This window comes from Mizuhopecten yessoensis, unplaced genomic scaffold (genome assembly GCF_002113885.1).
Source record: "Mizuhopecten yessoensis strain PY_sf001 unplaced genomic scaffold, ASM211388v2 scaffold11069, whole genome shotgun sequence".
Lineage (NCBI taxonomy): Eukaryota > Metazoa > Mollusca > Bivalvia > Pectinida > Pectinidae > Mizuhopecten > Mizuhopecten yessoensis.
In genome coordinates this window covers 418,811-442,974 of record NW_018408864.1, presented here as the reverse complement: position 1 = coordinate 442,974, position 24,164 = coordinate 418,811, and the positions used below count along the sequence as shown (strand labels likewise).

The 24,164-nt window shown below is 38.4% G+C and overlaps 1 protein-coding gene across 6 annotated transcripts in view; it reads left to right on the top strand.

Annotated features, from left to right (window-relative positions):
• The window catches only part of LOC110465311 (disks large homolog 1-like), a 243,433-nt gene that overhangs the window by 196,163 nt on the left and 23,106 nt on the right, over positions 1 to 24,164 (top strand). For all 6 annotated transcript variants that reach the window (XM_021521034.1, XM_021521036.1, XM_021521035.1 and 3 more), the window contains 2 exons: positions 22,723 to 22,879; positions 23,472 to 23,574. In XM_021521034.1, coding sequence (XP_021376709.1) covers positions 22,723 to 22,879; positions 23,472 to 23,574 — 260 coding nt within the window. The remainder of the gene's footprint in view (positions 1 to 22,722; positions 22,880 to 23,471; positions 23,575 to 24,164) is intronic.

The following is a 24,164-nucleotide window of genomic DNA, read 5'->3' as shown; positions in this document are numbered from 1 at the left end:
ATGAGCACTGTACACAGGGAACCTTCACCCACATAAATATTCACCTTTTGTCGATAAAATCCATATGTTCGGCTAGTGTTAATTTCACCATTCATAATTAAGTCATTACTATATATTGTATGATTTGTACTAATATTCACTGTCAGGATAAATCTGCCCCCATTGGTGAAGGCGAATAAGGCGAAAATTCAACTACAACGAAAATTTATAAATATGCAAAACATGAAGTGTATATGAAGTTATTTTGTATATATACAGTATACAAAACATGAAATGTATATGAAGTTATTTTGTATATATACAGTATACAAAACATGAAGTGTATATGAAGTTATTTTGTATGTATATGAAGTTATTTTGTATGTATATGAAGTTATTTTGTATATATACAGTATACAAAACATGAAGTGTATATGAAGTTATTTTGTATGTATATGAAGTTATTTTAGATGATGTCTATGGTACATGTCCTCAACTGTTTTGGAGGTGAGGTATTACCTGTATACTCTATTATTGTAAACAAGCCTGTTCACTTCTATAAACATTCTTAACTTTAAAACCTTATTTAATTCTGTAAAAACGTCTATTTAATTCTATAAACACGTCTATTTATCGCTGTAGATTGGCCAATACCTTCGGAGTATTGGAAGTGAGATATTTAGCGTCACCGGTGATCTTCCTCTGTACGACTTAACACACACAATTTTTATAATGAAAATGATAAACCTTATCTGCTTGTACATGATTGGCTATTAAAAACAAAATTAAAGTAAATGTCTTGACAAAGGTACTGTAAGTTTGGATCCTTATGGTAAGGTTGACTTTGAGGTGTCCTAAAGATTGATAAATAAACCTGTACAGGTGGTACGATAGTGAAATTCATAATTATATTTTTGTATAAGGTAAGTGGTTTTGTTGTGACCACTAAATCTATCACTTGCAACAAGATACGAATACCTGTACAGAGCTAGAGACATATATTGCCTTTAGGATCCCCGTACCACTGCCAAAAACTGTCACATTGAATTGGAAACCTTTCTGACATGACAATAGCGTTGATTAATCATTTCTGAAACCAAACCATGCAGAACTATCAGAAAAAAAATGAAAAAAAATACAGGTAAAATAAACACAAAAAGTTGAGTCGAGTGTTCCGATTGTAAATTGGCAGCAGGGTCAGACCAGATTCGTACCCTGAACCTCAAATCACAATACGTCACTCTAACCATTACTGAGCTAACCTGATCAGCAGTAATTCTCTGTCCCAGTCTGTTAACAGTAATATCTGAAATTAAATAAGGGGAGGTGACTGTGTGTATGAAAAACTACAGCAGAAATGGCTAGTGTTTTGTTAGCAATGGGAAAGAGATCCTTAAGAGAGCCCAATGTTCAGTGTTTGTGGCTTTTGACATAATCAGATGGTCCAATGTAAGAGTAACTGCACAAAGGTGAAGATAGGATTTTACATGGTCAAATATGAGCTGTACAGAATGGTTAAAGGTGTTTTAAATGGTCTATCATTGCCTGTACAAAGGTGGTGACAGATTTTTTTCAACCACCGATGTGCTGACCCTGTAATGACAGTGTGTAGCCTTGAAGGTCTGTGTCCTTTCTACACCCATCGTAATAAAACAGGTTTCTGACATCGGGACATGACTACTGTACGGCCTGCACAGGTTTATTTATGTTTCACTGTCTCCTCTGTAGGCTTCCCCGACAGTACTGTTAAAATTTCAATCCTTTGTAATGACACTAGATTGTACTTTCCCTCTAAGTCTTATTTAAATACCAATTATCCTCTCTGCTGCAGCACCGTCCTGGGTTTTATGTGCAACTAAATTACACAAATCTGGGTCTGGTTGTGACAATGCTGTAGTGCATTAATTGAGAGAGATTGCTGTAATCAGTAACCACCAGAGTGTACACCCACTCGGTGTTACCTGTACAAACATTGATCAATTGTAGCAAGATGGCTTCTTATTTTTGTTGGATTACAAATGATTTTATAAAACTGTTTGTTGTTTTGTTTTCCTCTGTATTAGACAGTTTTTGAAACTATATTTAAAACATCTGAAGAAAACAACAAGCATTCACTAGAAATTTGATAATTTATATTTAAAATTAAGGCTTTTAAGTTACTGGATATGTGAAGCAGTAAACATCGTCATTAAGTTCATTTTTTATTTTAAAGAAAATTGAGGCTGGCAAATTTTATGTTACAGTTATCTGTCTGTACATGTTTTAATTAGCATTTAATTACTCAATTATTGAGAATTACCCGCATGTTATCAAAACTTGCCTTCCTACATACCTTCAAATGTGTTTTAATTAATCAAGTGTAGATTGCAGTTCAGTCAGATAGTTTACCGTACTTTGTAACTCTTTTGTAAAGGAGATTCATTTGACAATAAGGTAGCATACAACCTTTAGTATCATTGTCACAGCTAGGCAGCAAACAGCAAACAGCCTTAAGTCTCATTGTCACAGCTAGGCAGCATACAGCCTTAAGTTTCATTATCACAGCTAGGCAGCATACAGCCTTAAGTCTCATTATCACAGCTAGGCAGTATACAGCCTTAAGTCTCCATGTCACATTAAGACTGTGTACAAATTAAAGTGTTAGATCGGCTTCATTTTGTTTGAACTGTTACGGCATCAAAAGTCCAGAGTTTTATTATTTCAGAACAACTGGACAATGTTACATTTGTTGGAATTCCTTCATCAATGGGTGTTCATTTCTCTACAATTCATAGGTATTTACTTCCTTATGCTTTTTTTGACGTATGTATGGTTCTGTAGGAAGAGGTCAGGTTTATTAGTTGTTCACTATTATTTCATGGGTTTGTCTTGAAAGAAAACTGATAAAAACTGTCATTATGGCAAAATTATTACACCACAGCGAAATGATATGCTGAGGGCGAAGGAGTAAGATTCTAGTGTAACTGTTGTGTCTAATTACCTCCCCTATACAAGTTACATTCCATGGGGCAACAGGATGCAGCAGAGTAGATAATGGAAAAATGTTATATGGATTATTGGAAAATGGTACATGTATTACATCAGCTAGCTTCTAAAATAGCCTGATACATATACCACTTCCATCATACTGCAATGCCTCAGGAGTACCTGCCAGTCAATTATATAATTAATTCAGTAGTCTGTGGTGTAATTATCTCTCAGTCATAACATTTCTGCCACCTATGTCAAGTTTAGTAAGCACTCTGTCATGTATTAGATTATTCCCTTGCCATGGGTGGGGGGCTATCTACTGTCACCTATGGTCGTTCTGTCCTGTCCTGTCTGACTCAGTGTTACTGCTCTCGTGACATTATCTACTGTCACCCATGGTCATTCTGTCCTGGCCTGTCTGACTCAGTGTTACTGCTCTAGTGACACTATCTCCTGTCACCCATGGTCATTCTGTCCTGTCCTGTCTGGCTCAGTGTTACTGCTCTAGTGACATTATCTACTGTTACCCATGGTCATTCTGTCCTGTCCTGTCTGACTAGGTGTTACTGCTCTAGTGACATTATCTACTGTCACCTATGGTCGTTCTGTCCTGTCCTGTCTGACTCAGTGTTACTGCTCTAGTGACACTATCTACTGTCACCCATGGTCATTCTGTCCTGTCCTGCCTGACTCAGTGTTACCGCTCTAGGGGCATTATCTACTGTCACCCATGGTCATTCTGTCCTGTCATGTCTGACTCAGGGTTACTGCTCTAGTGGCATTATCTACTGTCACCCATGGTCATTCTGTCCTGGCCTGTCTGACTCAGTGTTACTGCTCTAGTGACACTATCTCCTGTCACCCATGGTCATTCTGTCCTGTCCTGTCCTGTCTGACTCAGTGTTACTGCTCCAGTGACATTATCTACTGTCACCCATGGTCATTCTGTCATGTCCTGTCTGACTCAGTGTTACTGCTCTAGTGGCATTATCTACTGTCACCCATGGTCATTCTGTCCTGGCCTGTCTGACTCAGTGTTACTGCTCTAGTGACATTATCTTCTGTCACCCATGGTCGTTCTGTCCTGTCCTGTCGGACTCAGTGTTACTGCTCTAGTGACATTATCTACTGTATCCCATGGTCATTCTGTCCTGTCCTGTCTGACTCAGGGTTCCTGCTCTAGTGACATTATCTACTGTCACCCATGGTCATTCTGTCATGTCCTGTCTGACTCAGTGTTACTGCTCTAGTGGCATTATCTACTGTCACCCATGGTCATTCTGTCCTGGCCTGTCTGACTCAGTGTTACTGCTCTAGTGACATTATATACTGTCACCCATGGTCGTTCTGTCCTGTCCTGTCTGACTCAGTGTTCCTGCTCTAGTGACATTATCTACTGTCACCCATGGTCATGCTGTCCTGTCCTGTCTGACTCAGTGTTACTGCTCTCGTGACATTATCTACTGTCACCCATGGTCATTCTGTCATGTCCTGTCTGACTCAGTGTTACTGCTCTAGTGACACTATCTACTGGCACCCATGGTCATTCTGTCCTGTCCTGTCTGACCCAGTGTTACTGCTCTAGTGACATTATCTACTGTATCCCATGGTCATTCTGTCCTGTCCTGTCTGACTCAGTGTTACTGCTCTAGTGGCATTATCTACTGTCACCCATGGTCATTCTGTCCTGTCCTGCCTGACTCAGTGTGTACTGCTCTAGTGACATTAATTTCTTAATGGATTTTGATAAAAATAAATCCATGAATGAGTTTAAATTCCAAGGTTATCATTATTATATATAAAATATTTTCAATCGAAGACAATAATTTGCTTGGGAACAAGGGCATCTATGTCTTACAGATATTTTCTAGTTATGACTGAAATAAAAACAGCCAAAAAAGATAAAAATTCCAGCACTGAACTGTGAATAGCAATATATCATGTGTTGAAATGTCCCAGGTTTTTTTTTACAAAAACTTCAGTAGAAAAGACTTCTCTCTTGCCTTTGAAGTTGTCTTGTTGGCCTTGAAGAAAAACTTAATAAAATAGAAATATGACTGAAAAACATGTTATGGAGATAACCCCAGGTGTGAGTGAGGTCACATGTGGTATAGATGTACGATGTACGACGGGGCAGACTGAGGAGAGAGAGAGGTGTATCTGCTGCACAATTTAAGACAAACATGTGGAAACTATCTAGATAAAGTGTAGTGTGTGTGTTATTGTTGTGTGCTTACCGACAGAATGTAAATATCACCAGACGAGTCAACAAAAAGTAAAATGTTGGCCTTGTCCTCATCTATTTATTAGGAAAATCCTATTTTCAGCAAACGAATCCTTTTTTATCTGAATTTTGCAGTATGCTATGAATACACATTTTAAAGTGGATTATCTGTTGAAATGACAGAGCTGATACATGTATTGATGATTGTATATTAAGGAATGAAAGGCAGTCAAACTAGTACTGGTTCTTCTAATATTAGCATGTTCACCTAAACTTTAAAACCATCAAAGACTGGTACACAATTTCTTGTCCAGACTGTAAATGTTGATCTTCGGCTAAGATGTCCTGATGGAACATGAAGATACCTGTGTTACATACAGGTGTTCAGTACACAGAAATTAAGTCACTGTGACCTTCATCTGTTGGTCAAAGGTGAAAAAGTACAAAATTGTCAGTAACATCTTGTCTGGGCTGTAACTGATACAAATATTTTGAGGATTTTGAAAAGACCAGTGTATACCCTGACATGTTTGCTGTAGTATCACTGGATGAATACAGATCTTACCAGTGTAGGGCAAAGGTTTCCAGATTGGTTTGGTTAAAAAATGGATGCTCACAGCTGTTGCTGGATAAAAATCATCATTGAATGGCCAGTGAAATCCTTATATATTTTGTGGCAGTGAGTGGTCAATTCTGATTCAATTAGAAAATTTACAAATGATAGGTAACTGCTTGAAAAGTCCTGATATGAAGATTTAAATGAGTAGATTGAATTGTGATTACTGTTAAGTCAGTAAATTATGAAGGATTATATATATATATATATATAAACTAGTTTTATGAGGAGCAGCTAGCTTCTGGCCAAACACTTGGGCCAAATTATGATAAACCTGCAAAGACCATAACATTTGTGTTGCAAAACATTCCCACAAGACATTTTGGCTGTGATATTGATAAAAATAATTATTTATTTTAAAACGCATACTGGTGTTCCATGTAAATCATGTTTCAGCATATAGAAAATTAACAGAACAAAAGATTTGTCTGTAGAGCAAGACTCTGTGACCCACTTTTCCAAAGCTTGATAGATTATGTTTCTGATAATGACATGCATGTTTAAATTCTATTGTTGGCATTTTAACATTTTATCTATTTTATCATCAGAAAAATGCTTTTATATGGTATTTTGGAATCACAGTAATCAAAAGGGATGTATATTTTTGATATAGTAACTTCAACAATTTTCTGATTAATTTTTTTTTATGTATAAATTTATCTTTTGCTCCTATAGCTTACTGAAGTGATTCGTTTGAGAGAGGATCAGTGTCACAATGCCTGAGAAGGTTGAGTGTGAGGGATCAGCCTGTTTGTATACAATGTTTACAGTGACATGTAGATATTATCTATTCCCCTGTGTAATAGGTCTGTATTGTATCCCTATATCCTCGGGCTTGTAAACTGAGGTCTTAATTCATCTCATTAGTACACTGCCCGTCTGTAAACTTGGGTCCCTGTGGTAATATAGTATGTAGACTTTGTCCACAAAACACTTAATCTGTCAATATGTGGTCACACTGCTGTCCCTACAGTACCGGTCAGTGTGTGGTCACTCTATTGTCAATGCTGGTCAGTGGCACAACTACGTTATTAGTACTTGTAGTAGTGTGTTGTCAGACACCCTACCAGACAGGATAAGCCTGCTGGTACTAAATTAGGGTCTGTAGTTTAAGGCTGATGTCGACGTCCTCACCTGTAATTTTGCAGAATACATGTCTGTGATTATGTAGCAGCTACAAGGAAAACCACAATTGTGATCTGTTAGAAATGTTACCTGTTAATTAGTCCAGGTGTGAGAAGGTTGCTTATAAACCTGACTGGGTCATTAGAACACTTGACTGGCCCCTCGGCTCACGGCTCATTTGTATAACAATACGATCTGTGTCATTCGCTTTACAGAATTAGCATTTAGTTGGGTGCCGTAAAGGCAGCCATGACCTCTACAGTGTAGTGTGTAAGTGGTGGTGAGGAGGTTCACTGACGAATGTGGAAACAGGGGGGAGACCTGGAGAAAGGAGCTTCTGTAGTGTGTAGGTGTGGCTAGGGAGATTAGGAAACTTGTATACACAGACAACACCAACAAGTAGGCCACATATCACACAGGAGGACACTCATGGATACAGGATAGACCATGCTTCAGGGGATCGTAAATAGGAGGACAACTACCAGGGGAAATTACAGCCTCATTCACTACTACTGTACAAACTGCACTGTGGTGGATAGTAAATAAAGGGAGTGGTGTATATATATAATAACTGTCCCTATATCTCCAGTGGAGTGTGACGTACCAGCCTCTTCACGGCTGCAATATAGTGCCACTTAAGCTTACATACAGTAAGTCCTAAAGGAGGAGTAAAAAGCTGACTTATTTGTAAGTGTGCCCCAGTGCTGTTGGTTGGAGATCCTATCTGTTTCAGACATCCTCTCCCAGACCTAACCCTGCTATGGTTACTCAATGAGGCTCTGTCAACAGTTCCAAGCTGGTGAAGGGAGGTTTTTTTGGTTCACTATAGCAGGCCCAGTAGTAGTATTTGTATGAGTGTTGGGAGGTAATTAGCCCAGTCTGTTGACTATACCAGCCCTGTGACCTTGAGAATCCATGATGTGCTGCTGCTGTGTTGTGTGGTAAATCGACATGTGTGCTGTCAGGATTCAGTGGACTTAGGAAGAATTTAATTTGTATTATTGGGGAAAAAATGATGGGCTGTGAAAACTGGTAGTAGTTAGTACAGAGGCTGACTGCGGTGGTTTGTTGTGGTCTGGAGAATTTACACATCAACTTACCAGTCCACGCTTGATAGGTTTATAGTCACCTGCTGTCAACTTTTAACACATTAATGTCAACTGGACACTTATCAAGATGACCATTCCGATGAAGGCTGTTTCAAGGTAGGTACACAGGTATGCCCACGGTTAACAGGGGGAGGAGGAGGATATTTGGGGACCATCTCACAACCATTTGTGGGCTTGAGGCATTGCCATGTAATGGATGTGGTAAAGGGGAACATCTCAAAACTAAATGACAAATCAATATTAAGTGTTTGTATGGATTTTTGATGAATATATGGATGTTGCAATGTATTTGTTTGCTTAGCAGATTAAAATTGTATGAGTAAAAATATTATATTTATACCTCCACTCATTTTGGTAACACAGAAGAATGTGTAAGGGGGTCATCTCAAAACCTATTTCTAAGAAAGAGGATTTATCAGCTTAACTAAGAAAGCGGTAATGAGCAATACTAGTATAGGGTGGTTTCAGAACCATTTTCTAATCTCTGATAGGCATCAGTAGTAGATTTATTGTCATGTCAGGATCCTGGGATTAATCATTAATTAAGTGATTTTTATCGCCTTAAAATCATTTATAGAAGAAATAGCACCATCATATATAAAGATCAACATTGCTTTCAAAAGAGGACCCCTGTATATTGTGTCATGAAGCCTCGATCCCCTTTCCCCATTTGTATAACTGAACCTCCAAACCCCCCTTCCTGTTGTAAAGTACTGTGTTCATGCCCCAGCAACGTTAGAGGAGAGGGCTATTATTTAGTGTTACCTTTTCCTTTGGTTTAGGGTTGTCTGTACCAGCTTTGCTAGACTTTGCATCTAGCTCCACTATACTGTAATACTAAAAGCCTAACAGTCAACTAACATTGTGGATACCATTCTGAAGAGTACTACAGCATTATCTAAAGTGAAGGTCACTGTGACCTATATTTTATACCTTACTGACTTTGGATTAGCACTGTTTCTATCGTTTAACTTTGTGTTTAGCTTCATTTCTGTCATCAAAGTGGGAGTAAAGGCCTATGTACATGTTTTACTGATATTGTCTTAGTTAGTAGTTACCTTTGTTGCCTGGATGTTGTCTTATCTCGGTATCTCAGTCCCACTACACACAGGACACTACATTATATCCCCAACACACACCCAGGCATACACACATAGGGAGATATTAGCCAGGTGGCACAAGACTAGAAGTTAGCGCCTGATAATGCGGCTCCTGCGAATTCCATAAAAATTGTATTGATTAATGTATATGGTAATTGTATTAATTGTACATCTATGTAAAGTAAAGTGCTTTAGAGTAGCTTATGGTAGCTAGATATAGGGCGCTATATCAAATGTTGTATATTATTATTATCTGATATTATGTTCCTCATCCTAACTGACCCGATATTCCTCATTATCATTGACCTGATATTATTCCTCATTGTCATTGACCTGATATTCCTCATTATCATTGACCTGATATTATTTCTCATTGTCATTGACCTGATATTCCTCGTTATCATTGACCTGATATTATTCCTCATTGTCATTGACCTGATATTCCTCGTTGTCATTGACCTGATATTATTCCTCATTGTCATTGACCTGATATTCCTCGTTGTCATTGACCTGATATTATTCCTCGTTGTCATTGACCCGATATTCCTCATTACCATTGACCTGATATTATTCCTCATTATCATTGACCTGATATTTTTCCTCATTGTAATTGACCTGATATTATTCCTCATTGTCATTAACCTGATATTATTCCTCATTGTCATTGACCTGATATTATTCCTCATTGTAATTGACCTGATATCATTTCTCATTGTCATTGACCTGATATCATTCCTCATTGTCATTGACCTGATATTCCTCGTTGTCATTGACCTGATATTCCTCGTTGTTATTGACCTGATATTCCTCGTTGTCATTGACCTGATATTATTCCTCATTGTCATTGACCTAACCTGGTATTCCTCGTTGTCATTGACCTGATATTATTCCTCATTGTCATTGACCTGATATCATTCCTCATTGTAATTGACCTGATATCATTCCTCATTGTCATTGACCTGATATTATTCCAGATTATAATTGACCTGATATCATTCCTCATTTTAATTGACCTGATATTATTCCTCATTTTAATTGACCTGATATTATTCCTCATTTTAATTGACCTGATATTATTCCTCATTTTAATTGACCTGATATTATTCCTCATTTTAATTGACCTGATATTATTCCTCATTTTAATTGACCTGATATTATTCCTCATTTTAATTGACCTGATATTATTCCTCATTTTAATTGACCTGATATTATTCCTCATTTTAATTGACCTGATATTATTCCTCATTTTAATTGACCTGATATTATTCCTCATTGCAACTTAAACTAGGACTAGGATCCAACACATGTACTGCCAATGTGATAAGTACACATAGATATGAAATATCTGGTTACTTCTGCCAGCTGTTCCAGCTGTTAAAATCTTATATTTCTATATATTAGTCATCCTCAACATAACCGCTTAATTCTGGTTCATAAATGATTGATCATATACACATTTTTATTAAATTTTAAATGTAAGGCTTACCAGTGTTTTTGGTATTTGATGCCTAATGATCAAATAATGTTTTAAACCAAGCTAATGTTTCTTTGTGTAACCTTGTAAGCTAACCATACTTCAGTGATAGCTTTCACCAGCAAATGTTCATTTGATACTTTGTTTCCACTTTAAAAAAAAAGTTGTCACTAAATCTAGATATTATGACATTGCTGATATATTTTGATTTTACTGAGAAAGTTGTATTTTTTTTACATAAGTTATCATGTTAAGTTAACAATACTTCGTATCTCCACATTAAAGGTAGATAAGACTAGGGTTGGAGAGTGTAGACTTGGATAGTAACACATTCTCACGAAACACCTGCCCACCCATTAAAGTAGTGAAGCACCTGTGTCAGGGTCTACCAATCCTTTCCTGTAGCCTATGGTCTGTACTGGTGAGATTCCAGCTTTATTGTTTAAAAATCCTCAAGATACTGATAATGGAGATACCTGTCAGGTTTACATTTCAATGAAGTTGGTATTTTCGAATCAGTGTTTTAACATGGTGTGTGTAAGTTAGAGCTAGGATATAAATATTATCTTTAATGTCATTGATTCATTGATAAATTAATGATTTGTATGCCCTCAACCCCCATCAACATAGTGGAGGGGGCATTAACTCATTCACCCCTACATTTTATAACTGGACTTGCCAAGTCTTTAATTTAGTAAGGTTTCAATGTGACTTTAGGGGTGAATGTGTTAAAGGCATTTAATATTTCTGTTAGTCTGTCCGTATGATGTCTTGGTTAGACTTCCTGTTTGAGCTCTAATACTAGGACTGTATATGTAGAATAATCCTTAAATATTATATTATGTCAAATGTAGGTCACTGTGACCTATATTTTGCCTCACTGTTTTTTGTTGTTTCTGACAATTACCTCCCCTTCTTACGCTCACTTTTCGCTCTCTGCACCCCTGGAATATGTCATAGCAAAATTGAAGGCACAAAGGTAGCTGTTGGATTGGTCTCGGTTAAAAAAAAACCCTGACCAATCGCTACGCTGATACCTGTCCTTTAAAGATTACAAAGGAGAGATGCCCGACTTCAAAGCCTGTCAATTTTCACTGTAACCTGACTGCGAGATTCTTTTGATGTATATCAAAGGATCGAACTAGTCTTCTTGTCTCATCAACAAGGTGGCGCACACTGAGCCTTCAATTTTGCTATGACATATTCCAGGGGTGTAGAGAGCGAAAGTGAGCGTAACCCCTGGATATCGAGGATGACGTAACCCCTGGATATCGAGGATGACGTAACCCCTGGATATCGAGGATGACGTAACCCCTGGATATCGAGGATGACGTAACCCCTGGATATCGAGGATGACGTAACCCCTGGATATCGAGGATGACGTAACCCCTGGATATCGAGGATGACGTAACCCCTGGATATCGAGGATGACGTAACCCCTGGATATCGAGGATGACGTAACCCCTGGATATCGAGGATGACGTAACCCCTGGATATCGAGGATGACGTAACCCCTGGATATCGAGGATGACGTAACCCCTGGATATCGAGGATGACGTAACCCCTGGATATCGAGGATGACGTAACCCCTGGATATCGAGGATGACGTAACCCCTGGATATCGAGGATGACGTAACCCCTGGATATCGAGGGTGCTTATTTGGTTACCTCTGTGTTAACATGGGCCTCCATTTCCAGCGGAGAGGTAGTGGTGCAGCTTTTATGGGAAAGTTCCAAGTGTTGATTGAGATCAATCAACATCTGATGCACATTGTATTCTCAAATTACTTATAGATTATATTAAAAATTGTAAATCTAGAATTTATAATTTAATTACTTGGGACTTTATCCAGGGTTAAATATCTAGTTATGAAAAAGCAAACACCGAGAAAGATTACCAGAATTTGATATTATTGGATTGTGGTTGCAGTATAAATTTAGAAGTTTAAGTCACACACAGGAAGTCGAGTTTTATGAAGCTAGTCACAGACAGGCTAGTCTGTTCAGCTAGTCACAAACTAGAGGTCAGGTCTGGCTTATAGCTAATTGCAACTCATAAGTGGTCTAGTCTCACTGGCTGGCTGTTCAAGCTAGTCACAGGGAAGGTCTGGTCAGATATAGCTAGTCACACACAGGAGGTAAAACCTGGTCTGTCAAGCTAGTCACACATAATAGAGTGGTCTCTGGCTAGTCACACACGGGAGGTCAAGCCTGGTCTGTCTAGCTAGTCACACATAATAGAGTGGTCTCTGGCTAGTCACACACAGGAGGTCAAGCCTGGTCTGTCTAGCTAGTCACACATAATAGAGTGGTCTCTGGCTAGTCACACACAGGAGGTCAAGCCTGGTCTGTCTAGCTAGTCACACATAATAGAGTGGTCTCTGGCTAGTCACACACAGGAGGTCAAGCCTGGTCTGTCTAGCTAGTCACACACCAGAGAGCAGTTTGGTGAAGCTGTTGACATGTGACCAGTTTGGTCTAGGGAGGGCCTGTTAAGCTAGTCACACCTAATAGAGTGGTCTCTGGCTAGTCACATACAGGATGGCCGCATTGTCTAGTTTAACTAGCTAGTCTCTGGTTAGTCACATACAGGATAGCCGCATTGTCTAGTTTACCTAGCTAGTCTCTGGTTAGTCACATACATGTTGGTCACATTGTCTAGTTTACCTAGCTAGTCAATGTGACCAACATGTATGTGACTAACCTCAAATTAGACAATGTGGCTATCCTGTATGGGACTAGCTAAAGACTAGCTAGTTAAACTAGACAATGTGCCTATCCTGTATGTGACTAGTCAAACTAGACAATGTGGCTATCCCGTATGTGACTAGTCAAATTAGACAATGTGGCCATCCTGTATGTGACTTGTCAAACCAGACAAAGTGGCCATCCTGTATGTGACTAGTCAAACCAGACAATGTAGCCATCCTGTATGTGACTTGTCAAACCGGATAATGTGGCCATCCTGTATGTGACTAGTCAAACAAGACAATGTGGCCATCCTGTATGTGTCTAGTTTACCTAGCTAGTCTCTGGTTGGTCACATACATGTTGGTCACATTGTCTAGTTTACCTAGCTAGGCACTGGTTAGTCACATACAGGATGGCAACATTGTCTGGTTTGACAAGTCACATAAAGGATGGCCACATTGTCTAGTTTAACGAGCTAGTCTTTAGCTAGTCACATACAGGATACATGTGACCAGTTTGGTCTAGGGAGGGCCTGTTAAGCTAGTCACACCTAATAGAGTGGGCTCTGGCTAGTCACATACAGGATGGCCGCATTGGCTAGTTTAACTAGCTAGTCTCTGGTTAGTCACATACAGGATGGCCACATCCTGGTCTGTCTAGCTAGTCACACATAATAGAGTGGTCTCTGGCTAGTCACCCACAGGAGGTCAAGCCTGGTCTGTCTAGCTAGTCACACATAATAGAGTGGTCTCGGGCTAGTCACACACAGGAGGTCAAGCCTGGTCTGTCTAGCTAGTCACACATAATAGAGTGGTCTCTGGCTAGTCACACACAGGAGGTCAAGCCTGGTCTGTCTAGCTAGTCACACATAATAGAGTGGTCTCTGGCTAGTCACCCACAGGAGGTCAAGCCTGGTCTGTCTAGCTAGTCACACATAATAGAGTGGTCTCGGGCTAGTCACACACAGGAGGTCAAGCCTGGTCTGTCTAGCTAGTCACACATAATAGAGTGGTCTCGGGCTAGTCACACACAGGAGGTCAAGCCTGGTCTGTCTAGCTAGTCACACATAATAGAGTGGTCTCGGGCTAGTCACACACAGGAGGTCAAGCCTGGTCTGTCTAGCTAGTCACACATAATAGAGTGGTCTCTGGCTAGTCACACACAGGAGGTCAAGCCTGGTCTGTCTAGCTAGTCACACATAATAGAGTGGTCTCTGGCTAGTCACATACAGGATAGCCACATTATCTAGTTTAACTAGTCACATACAGGATGGCCACATGCTAGTCACACATAATAGAGTGGTCTCTGGCTAGTCACACACAGGAGGTCAAGCCTGGTCTGTCTAGCTAGTCACACATAATAGAGTGGTCTCGGGCTAGTCACACACAGGAGGTCAAGCCTGGTCTGTCTAGCTAGTCACACATAATAGAGTGGTCTCTGGCTAGTCACACACAGGAGGTCAAGCCTGGTCTGTCTAGCTAGTCACACATAATAGAGTGGTCTCGGGCTAGTCACACACAGGAGGTCAAGCCTGGTCTGTCTAGCTAGTCACACATAATAGAGTGGTCTCTGGCTAGTCACACACAGGAGGTCAAGCCTGGTCTGTCTAGCTAGTCACACATAATAGAGTGGTCTCGGGCTAGTCACACACAGGAGGTCAAGCCTGGTCTGTCTAGCTAGTCACACATAATAGAGTGGTCTCTGGCTAGTCACATACAGGATAGCCGCATTGTCTAGTTTACTTAGTTAGTCTCTGGTTAGTCACATACATGTTGGTCACCTTGTCTAGTTTACCTAGCTAGTCACTGGTTAGTCACATACAGGATGGCCACATTGTCTAGTTTAACTAGCTAGTATCTGGCTAGTCACATACAGGATGGCCAAATTGTCTAGTTTAACTCGTCACATACAGGATGGCCACATTGTCTAGTTTAACTAGCTAGTCTTTAGCTAGTCACATACAGGATAGCCACATTGTCTAATTTGACTAGTCACATACAGGATAGCCACATTGTCTAGTTTGACTAGTCACATACAGGATAGCCACATTGTCTAGTTTAACTAGCTAGTCTCTGGCGAGTCACATACAAGATGGCTCTATTGTTTTGTTTAATTAGCTAGTCGTCAACAGGAATGCTGGCTATAAGACGCAGATGAAGTCGGTCTGGTCTAGCTTCCCACACATTGAATGGTGACAAGTAAAGCTGTTGTTTGTCTGTGGTAATACTTCCAGTATTATTGATTTTCTAAAGCTGAATTTGTGTATTTTTATCTGTCTGATTTTGCAGATTTTTTACTATTCATGTCCTGCTATTGGTCTCTGTGTATTTGTGAACACTTAATAATATTGAAACAGTACAAAGCTGTTTGGTATTGAATACAAGCTATACAGCCTGGCTACGTCTTCTGTCTAGTAGAATGCAATAATAAAGATTTTACTAGAGAATTCTGAGATTCTTTGCAAAAACCGCAAGCAGAATGGTTGCACGAAAATCCAATCGGAATGGTATAGGAACAAGATGTGCCTCGTACTTGTCTGCCTGACTTGACAATGATATCCATGGTTTTTCAGAGTCAAGATTGTTCTATTCCTTTAGTCTCTCTTAGGGAAATATACAATTAACAGTCTTAACTAAAATAAGGCTTAAGGCAGCTCTCGTTGTTACAGATTTCAGTACATTGTAAAAGAAAAAATTATTTGAGACAACTGATAATGTATTCATTAACAAATATGGTCTTGATGGTTCGAGCTAGGGCTACTAGATTCTACCACATCTAGAGTTAGTTGGTTAATAATTTGATAACCAGAGTAAATGCTACACAAGACACCATACATTGGTGATTGCTGATTCTGAGTTATTATTACATAGTGCTAATTATAACTTGTTTAAAGGGGAATGACGATACACAAATCAAAGGTATTGAAAGTAAGAGAAATAGCTCTTACACAAATGTAAGGGAGATAATTCTTAAACAAATCACAGGTATATAATGAGTAAGGGAGATAATTCATTACTAAAACAATGGATGTAATAAGTAATGTAGATAACCCCTAGACAGACCACCTCTATATAGCAAGTGAAGGGAGATAATCTGAACACAAATCACAGGTATATAGTGAGTGATGTAGGTTACCCCTAGACAGACCATAGGTACCAGTATATAACGAGTGAAGGGAAATAATTTAAACTCAAATCGCAGGTATATAGTGAGTGATGTAGGTAACCCCTAGACAGGCCACAGGTACCTGTATATAACGAATGAAGGGAGATAATCTGAACACAAATCACTGGTATGATGTGTAAGGTAGGCAACTCGAGCACAAATTACATGTAATATACCAAAGCCAGAAAATCAGTCATTAAATCAAACAGGACCACTTAACGACGTTTTCATAGAGGGCACACATATGTATAGAAATAAGAAGGCGGTATTGAAGTTTATAGGTCTAGCAGAAAAACTAAAGGCATGAAAAAACCTTAACATATCAATAATATGTATTTATGTTCCTAATAAACTATATTTTATAGACATCCTCTCCATAATTCAGACATTCTAAAGTATTTTGTGAATTTAATTCCTGTATGGATTAATGATGATTTGATGCTCTACTTTTTATAGACGTAAGTTTGATACATGGGACTTCTGCCTCTTCGCCCCCTTAGTGCATGTAAAACTATCAGGCATCAAGAACTAACCGTTATTGAAGATACATCACTTCAGTTTTATGGTTTATTCGTCTATGAACAATGTAACGCTATCCACCCACTATGTCTGGGAGCTTCAGATTTACATCGAATTTAGATAAATCTGAAATGACAAGTCAGTTTTCTCTGAAAATGACAGCCCACTGTATTTGGATGTAAACTTCCTACTTGTTGTTGGCATGCTATAGCTACTAGTCCCCTGGTGGCCCGAGGCAGAGATTGCCAACTATCCTTTTACTTCATCAGCATTGTGTATATACTGTCCCTGAGGTTTAATATTCTAACAGCACAATATTGTTGAAGACAACATCCTCGAAATGATCCGGGATTGCCTTGTCAGTTATCTTCTTGAATAGAGTATGGTGAATGTGAAATAAAGGCTTGTTTACCTGACAGATATATAAAATATTGGCCAAAGATTGGAGACTGCAGATTCCAAGATATTCATGTTGGTTCTGTAGAGCATTGTGTAGAATTGATGGCTGATGGGTTCATGTACCTTGTGGCCATGATGCCTGCTGTGTTAGGGGTAAATAGCCTTGTGTCAGACTCAAAAAGGGGGTTACATTATATACTCCAATGGTAATTTTGACACACCTATCGTATTTGACCTGAGCTCCTATGAGGGCCCTTATCAATTTATTATGACTGAGCCTTCCATTCTTTTACCAACTTGGCTCTTAGCATGTTTAACATTTTATAATGTTCTAATGTGAACTGTTTTGAAAACAGAAGGTATATAAAAATTTCCTGACTTAAGCAGCCATTTGCTGCTATAGGAAATAACTATTTACAACTGTGTTTATTTCACAGTAATACCGAAAACAAGAAAATTGATTGCAGAAACAAAAAAGCCGTTATTCTTTCAAAAAGCTTGGGTATCAAATGTAACTGAATTTAAACATGACTCAAATACAGGTATCTACAAATACAGGTATCTACAAATACAGGTATGCTACAAATACAGGTATGCAACACCTGATATTGCAAAAAACTGAATGTATTTGGGATTTGGCGTTTAATGCATTTGATAACAGTGGTTGAATTTTCCTCGGGTTTTGGAAAAAATAGACCTACATAGCTAGCTTGTATATAAGACATGTGTGACTACCAGTCATTTCATTAACCATTTCCCTGTACTTTCTTTATTTTATAAATCTTGTGCATGCTGCCGTTGTAATGGAACACAAATCATATTTCCACCGCTACTGTTGGTAAAAAAAATGTATGAGGTTGCATGGTTAATACGTAATGAAGTGTGGATCGTTACAGGTGGCAGGCTATATTTCTGTGTCGAGTTTGACATGTTTGATAAATCTAATCAGGCTCAAAGCTTCTTGAAGCTTTCAGTTTTATTGGTAAAAATTATAATTGTGTTAGGAAAAGGAAATTTCTGTTGCAGTTCATATATAAACAGGTTTAGGATGCCATTAACTGCTCAGAGATACAAGGGTTAGGGAAACAAATTATAGCTCTGAGCCAGGTTTACGTACTCGCCTTGGAAGTTGGCAGAGAAACAAGACTTGTTGTATGGATGTGAATTTTAACTTGATTACTTCTCAAAGAAATGACTGATAAAACAATTTGCAGGAGCATGAAATTGGACCAATATAGACTGGGTAGCTATAAGTATCTACCTGGTAGCTGGAATCCTAGTTCTCTGGTCTTCAGTGTAGACATGGTAGCTATAGTGTTCTATGGTCATCCAAGGTGTTAACATCCACATAGTGGGGGCCACTGATATGCCAGGGAGATAATTCAACGGCTAAAAAACAAGTTTGTTGATAGCTGATACCACTGTTCTCAATCTCAAAATGCTTCTTGGTGCCAGTCGCAGAAGATCTATGTTAAAAACTTAGGTTGCGTTTCTATATTTCTTGCTACAGTTTTATAGATATTTTAAAAACGTTTTAATTGCCTTGAAAACTGAATGGCTATTGATGACATCCACAGAATTTATTTCATTAAGATGATGGAGTAAATAGTATAAATGAGGTTTACTCACCTACAAGTGTGTAATGTATTGGGGAGGGGGCATTGTATCCAAGCCAAAACAAAACAGATGTATTTCAGGTTTCTTGCCAAACATTGATATGGCAGCTAATAAGGCTGCTAATGTAGTTTTTATTGCGATATAAAACAGGCATCCACACTTCAATAGGCGTAATAAGCTTCTCCTGACACGCTGAAAGATATAATATTTAACTCATCCCTGAGAAAGCTGACAGACTGTTGCCAAAACTGTCAGAGTCATGAGATTGTTTCCCACATTTAGCTGTGATATTATAAAATACTCCAATCAACTGCCTGAGTGACCATCTTTGGTGAAAATATAATGACATTATTCTGCTGACAAGCCAATATGTCTGCCTATATTTAGGTTTCTTTATTTTGGAACTGCTAAAGAGGATGTTGGTGTACACTATAGAGAAGTTATTAGGGGGGGTGTCCCTCCTTGTCACAGACCCTTGCCTGTACGTCTCACAGAACCACACTTGTGTGGTTGTTAACTCTGGAATACAGCTTAAGTCATTTGCAAACATTTCCTATCTATTTTACTGCCATTCATGAATAAGATAATTACAAAAACTATCTGTAAAAATATTTAATGGAAATGTTTCATTCATAAAGATAAGTTGATGGTGGTTATCTAAGGCTTAAATTGGTTTCTGAGTATACGGACACTGTTGCCTATCGTCAATGTAAGTCGTCTCAACATGTACTTATCACTGAAGGAGCTGGATTGTATTGATTAATCACTATTTCAATCGATTAACCAAGATGTATGAATGTAGTAAGTGATTGGAAAGCAAGCTAAGATTTTACATAAACCCTGATCGTAGATCCAACAACAGGATGTACTGAACCATAACAGTCTGCTGTCGTGGTAATATCTGTTAGAACTTGTGTGGAGATCGTGATGAGGTTATGAAATGTGATGTGTAATTATCATACTTACTGTGGAGCTGTAGATGTAGAACTTACTGGGGTGAGCACGATCTGCTTATTGATCACAGCTGGGAGAGGTGGCAACATTTTAGATTTGCGTAGGAGTATCTTTGGTATGTAGCACATGTCAGCCATCATGGGAAGGCTTTGTCTCATACAATTGAGATTTAGAGTTGTCAAATATCAGTGAAATACTTACAGCTGTCTTACAACTTGGCAGAATTTGTCTGATACCATTTTGATTTGAAATGTGAATGAAATGTAGATAAAATGAAATAAAATGAAAGTCTTTAAATTTGGCAGAACCATTTTGTTGAAATATTGGCGAGCTGTTCTGAGTATTGATGTCAGATAGGATTTTGTATGTTATAATGGAATTGGAATTGTACACGTTCCCCAAGGCTACAATATGCCTGATAAATTAGAAATAAGAAAAAAGTGAACTTTATCACCCTACAGATATGTTTTATGTACCGTATTCATCCTACCATAAGCCCATGCCTGGAAATAAGCCCACTCAAATAGTGTCAGTTCAGTAGAAATGCAATCAAATGTTATTTTCATTGTCCTGCTATAGGCCCATCCCCCACACTTTGAGTGACAGAGTATGTGGTGGTCTCGGGGACTTAATGCAGGATATATAAAGTATCATCAGTAGTCTTTACCTAAAGGGACTCTATGCTACCCCTGGAAATCCTTGTACGATCACCAAGGAAGAGCCTAAACTACCATAGAAGTTCAGTAATGAAGCCTCGGTCTTAATTACATGATTTATATATACTTGTACTCAAGAGCATTTGGTAATTGGCTTAATATGTATAAACCCTCAAATCACTTTTGAGAATATTTGTTGAGATTACATTCAGAAAGGCTGTCAAAACCCTGGACTTTAATCTGAAAGGTTGTGGAGGTGAAAGGGCAGAGGTCATTGAGTGTGTTGTATATATATATATGTATGTGGGGCAAAGAATATATATGGGTAACAGACTGTAAAGAGATGATACAGGCTGCTATTACTACTTAAGTTTAGTTTCCAGTGTACTCAGCGGATTGCCTGTTTTCTACAGGAAGTTTTACTCGGACAGTGCAGATGTACTCACAGGCACTAGAGGCTATGCACTTTGAAACAACACCTTCCTGACTGGTTTAAAACAATAATACATCAGCTGGTTAAGATTGAGAGGCAAATGAATTCAAAGAATACGATCTATAGTGCTGTGACTGTAGTTGGCCCGGAGTACCCTCCTCCTCCTCACAGGAGGCACTTTTTATTTCTCTGTTGTAATTATCTAAGTCATTAATAAGGGGGTACGGTTTGATAGATTGTGAGCCTACACCGAGATAGTGAAGTCTCATTCATCTACACAAATCTATACCGTACTTACTGACGATCACACCCATTGAATACCATACATATATACCGTTCTAACTCCGAATAACACCCAGGCTTATTTGAATTATTCAGGTGCAAACAACTTCAGATTTTCTAAAACAAAAATCAAGATAATTATGGGTAATATTTAATTCATGATCTGGCTTTTCACCCATTACAGTGAAGCTGAAAGCTGTACTGAAGGTTTAATAGTGTTTTGCTTTGTCAGAGTAAATATTGCAAAAACAGTGCTGCAGTAAAAATACACAGTAAATGTGATGCGATAATTGCTCTAGTTTTGGTAACAAGAAATTGATAGGAAGAGGCAAACTGTAATAACAAACTGTTAAATAACAATCGTACATTTTTTAGAAGTACTTAAAAATGTAATTTCTCATTAAGCTCTCAGGAGTCTTTTCTACCTGATGGCGGTGTAATGAGAATGAATGGGTGCTGTGACGTGGCTAACACTGTTTAATGGTCGATTTTATAAGGCTTAGGTACCTCAGCTAAATCTAATAACAGGCTTGGCAGTGTGTCCACATATCCTATCATGATTGGGAAGAGTTGAGACGGAGAACATCCTAACTAGTACTGACAGTAAGACAGGCCATGTTAAGCACGGAGACTCTCCTAAAGGGAGGACAATGAAGTGTGCAGGACTCGAATAACATGGAGCAAATTTCAATATTTCTTTATTAAAAAAAAATGACAATAAAAGTAATGATAAGAAGCAAAATTTCAAGTCGAGTTCGATCTGATCTTCAATGGAACCTGGAGGTGCTCAGACTACAATGTGCTAAAGAATTGTTGCAAATGAAAAGTATTGAACACCTAAATGAAATAGCAAAGTATAAAAATATTAGATATGTAAGTAATGTAAAATCTTATTTTTTGGAAAAATAATATCAGAAATGCACTTGGTATTATGAAATGCTTAAAAAACTAAATTCAGAAAAAATACTTGTAAAAAACTGCAACTTCCTGGTAAATGCAGCCTACAAAGGGTCGCCAAGGAACTTACATTGTGAGTGTTTGTACTTATTCTTCATACTTTGTTTCTTTTTTACAGGGACAGTTCTGTTATTCTGCTCACTTAAAAACATCCTTGTTTAGGGTACAGTTTAAAGTGGATCTACAAAAGATACTTTGATCCGGAAATTTGAAGAAAATACCTCTTGAAAAATTTGCTATAAAACGGTTTCGTTCTTTCCTTGTAGCGTGGTTCAGTGTTCCCACACTGTATATGGATATTGTATATATTATGTATCTGTTTAAACGTTTTAATTCCAGATCATGTGTAGTTATGCCTATAGAACCGTATCTGTCAGTTGTTGGTAGCGGTATTTCTGGGATCTGTGTATGTAATTAGAGGATTGATTTCCATGTTTGTTTTATCGTTACAGGGAGCCTAGGAAAGTCACCCTAAAGAAAGGTTCCACGGGTCTAGGTTTTAACATAGTGGGAGGAGAGGACGGAGAGGGAATATTTGTGTCGTTCATTTTGGCAGGTGGTCCAGCCGATCTCGGAGGAGAGCTTCGCAGAGGGGATCAAATTCTGTCTGTAAGTCTATGTTTAAATTCTTTAAGATATGTCTAAACAAAAAATCATCATCTGGTATTACATTTTTAAAATGTGTTGAAAATATTTGATGACATTAACACATGGAAAGTAATTATCAATATAAAGATTAATGTAATCATTGCTAACCAGTTTATGGGTTTAATTAGACTAATTATTTAGTCTTCCACCTTAAGTTTTGCACTCTGTCCATCATAACTGTGTCACTTTGTCCTAAACTCTTCTCACCTAAAATTGTGAGTACCTCTTTGAATGGCAGTGTCACATAATGAAATCAGGTCTTGTAGTTCACAATACAGAGTTATGGCCCTTTGTTATCCTAGGTTTTGCTAGGTTAAGCTGCCCTGTGTTCAGTTTGAAGAAAAGCGTATGCCTTTAGTCAATCTGCAATGTTTGACCTTCTTTGGATTCAGGCCCTCCGAAAAAACTTGTCTTCTCAAACATTTTTTCCCAAAAAAAACAGTGTCCTGATTATCACTTCCATTCAATCTGCTACCTGATACAATATGTATCCATTAAGGAGCATGCAGCTGTGTGTAATAAAACTTGAGATTTATTCTTTATTGTGTTGCAGGTAAATAACCATGACTTGAGATTAGCAACGCACGAAGAAGCAGCAGCAACATTAAAGGGTGCAGGGGATACCGTAGAAATAGTAGCCCTCTACAAACCAGATGGTGAGTAGTTACAGTAGAAATAGTAGCCCTCTACAAACCAGATGGTGAGTAGCTACCGTAGAAATAGTAGCCCTCTACAAACCAGATGGTGAGTAGTCACTGTAGAAATAGTAGTCCTCTACAAACCAGATGATGAGTAGTTACTGTAGAAAAAGAAGCCCTCTACAAACCAAATGGTGAGTAGTTACCGTAGAAATAGTGGCCCTCTACAAACCAGCTGGTGAGTAGTTACTGTAGAAAGAGTAGCCCTCTACAACCCAGATGGTGAGTAGTTACTGTAGAAATAGTAGCCCTCTACAAACCTACTGTTAGTAACATGTATAAGTAGTGTTAGATGACCTACAGTTAGTAACATGTATAAGAAATGTTGGATGACCTACAGTTAGTAACATGTATAAGAAGTGTATGGGGACCTACAGTTAGTAACATGTATTAGAGGTGTATGATGACCTACAGTTAGTCACATGTATAAGAAGTGTTGGATGACCTACAGTTAGTAACATGTATTAGAGGTGTATGATGACCTACAGTTAGTCACATGTATAAGAAGTGTTAGATGACCTACAGTTAATAACATGTATAAGTAGTGT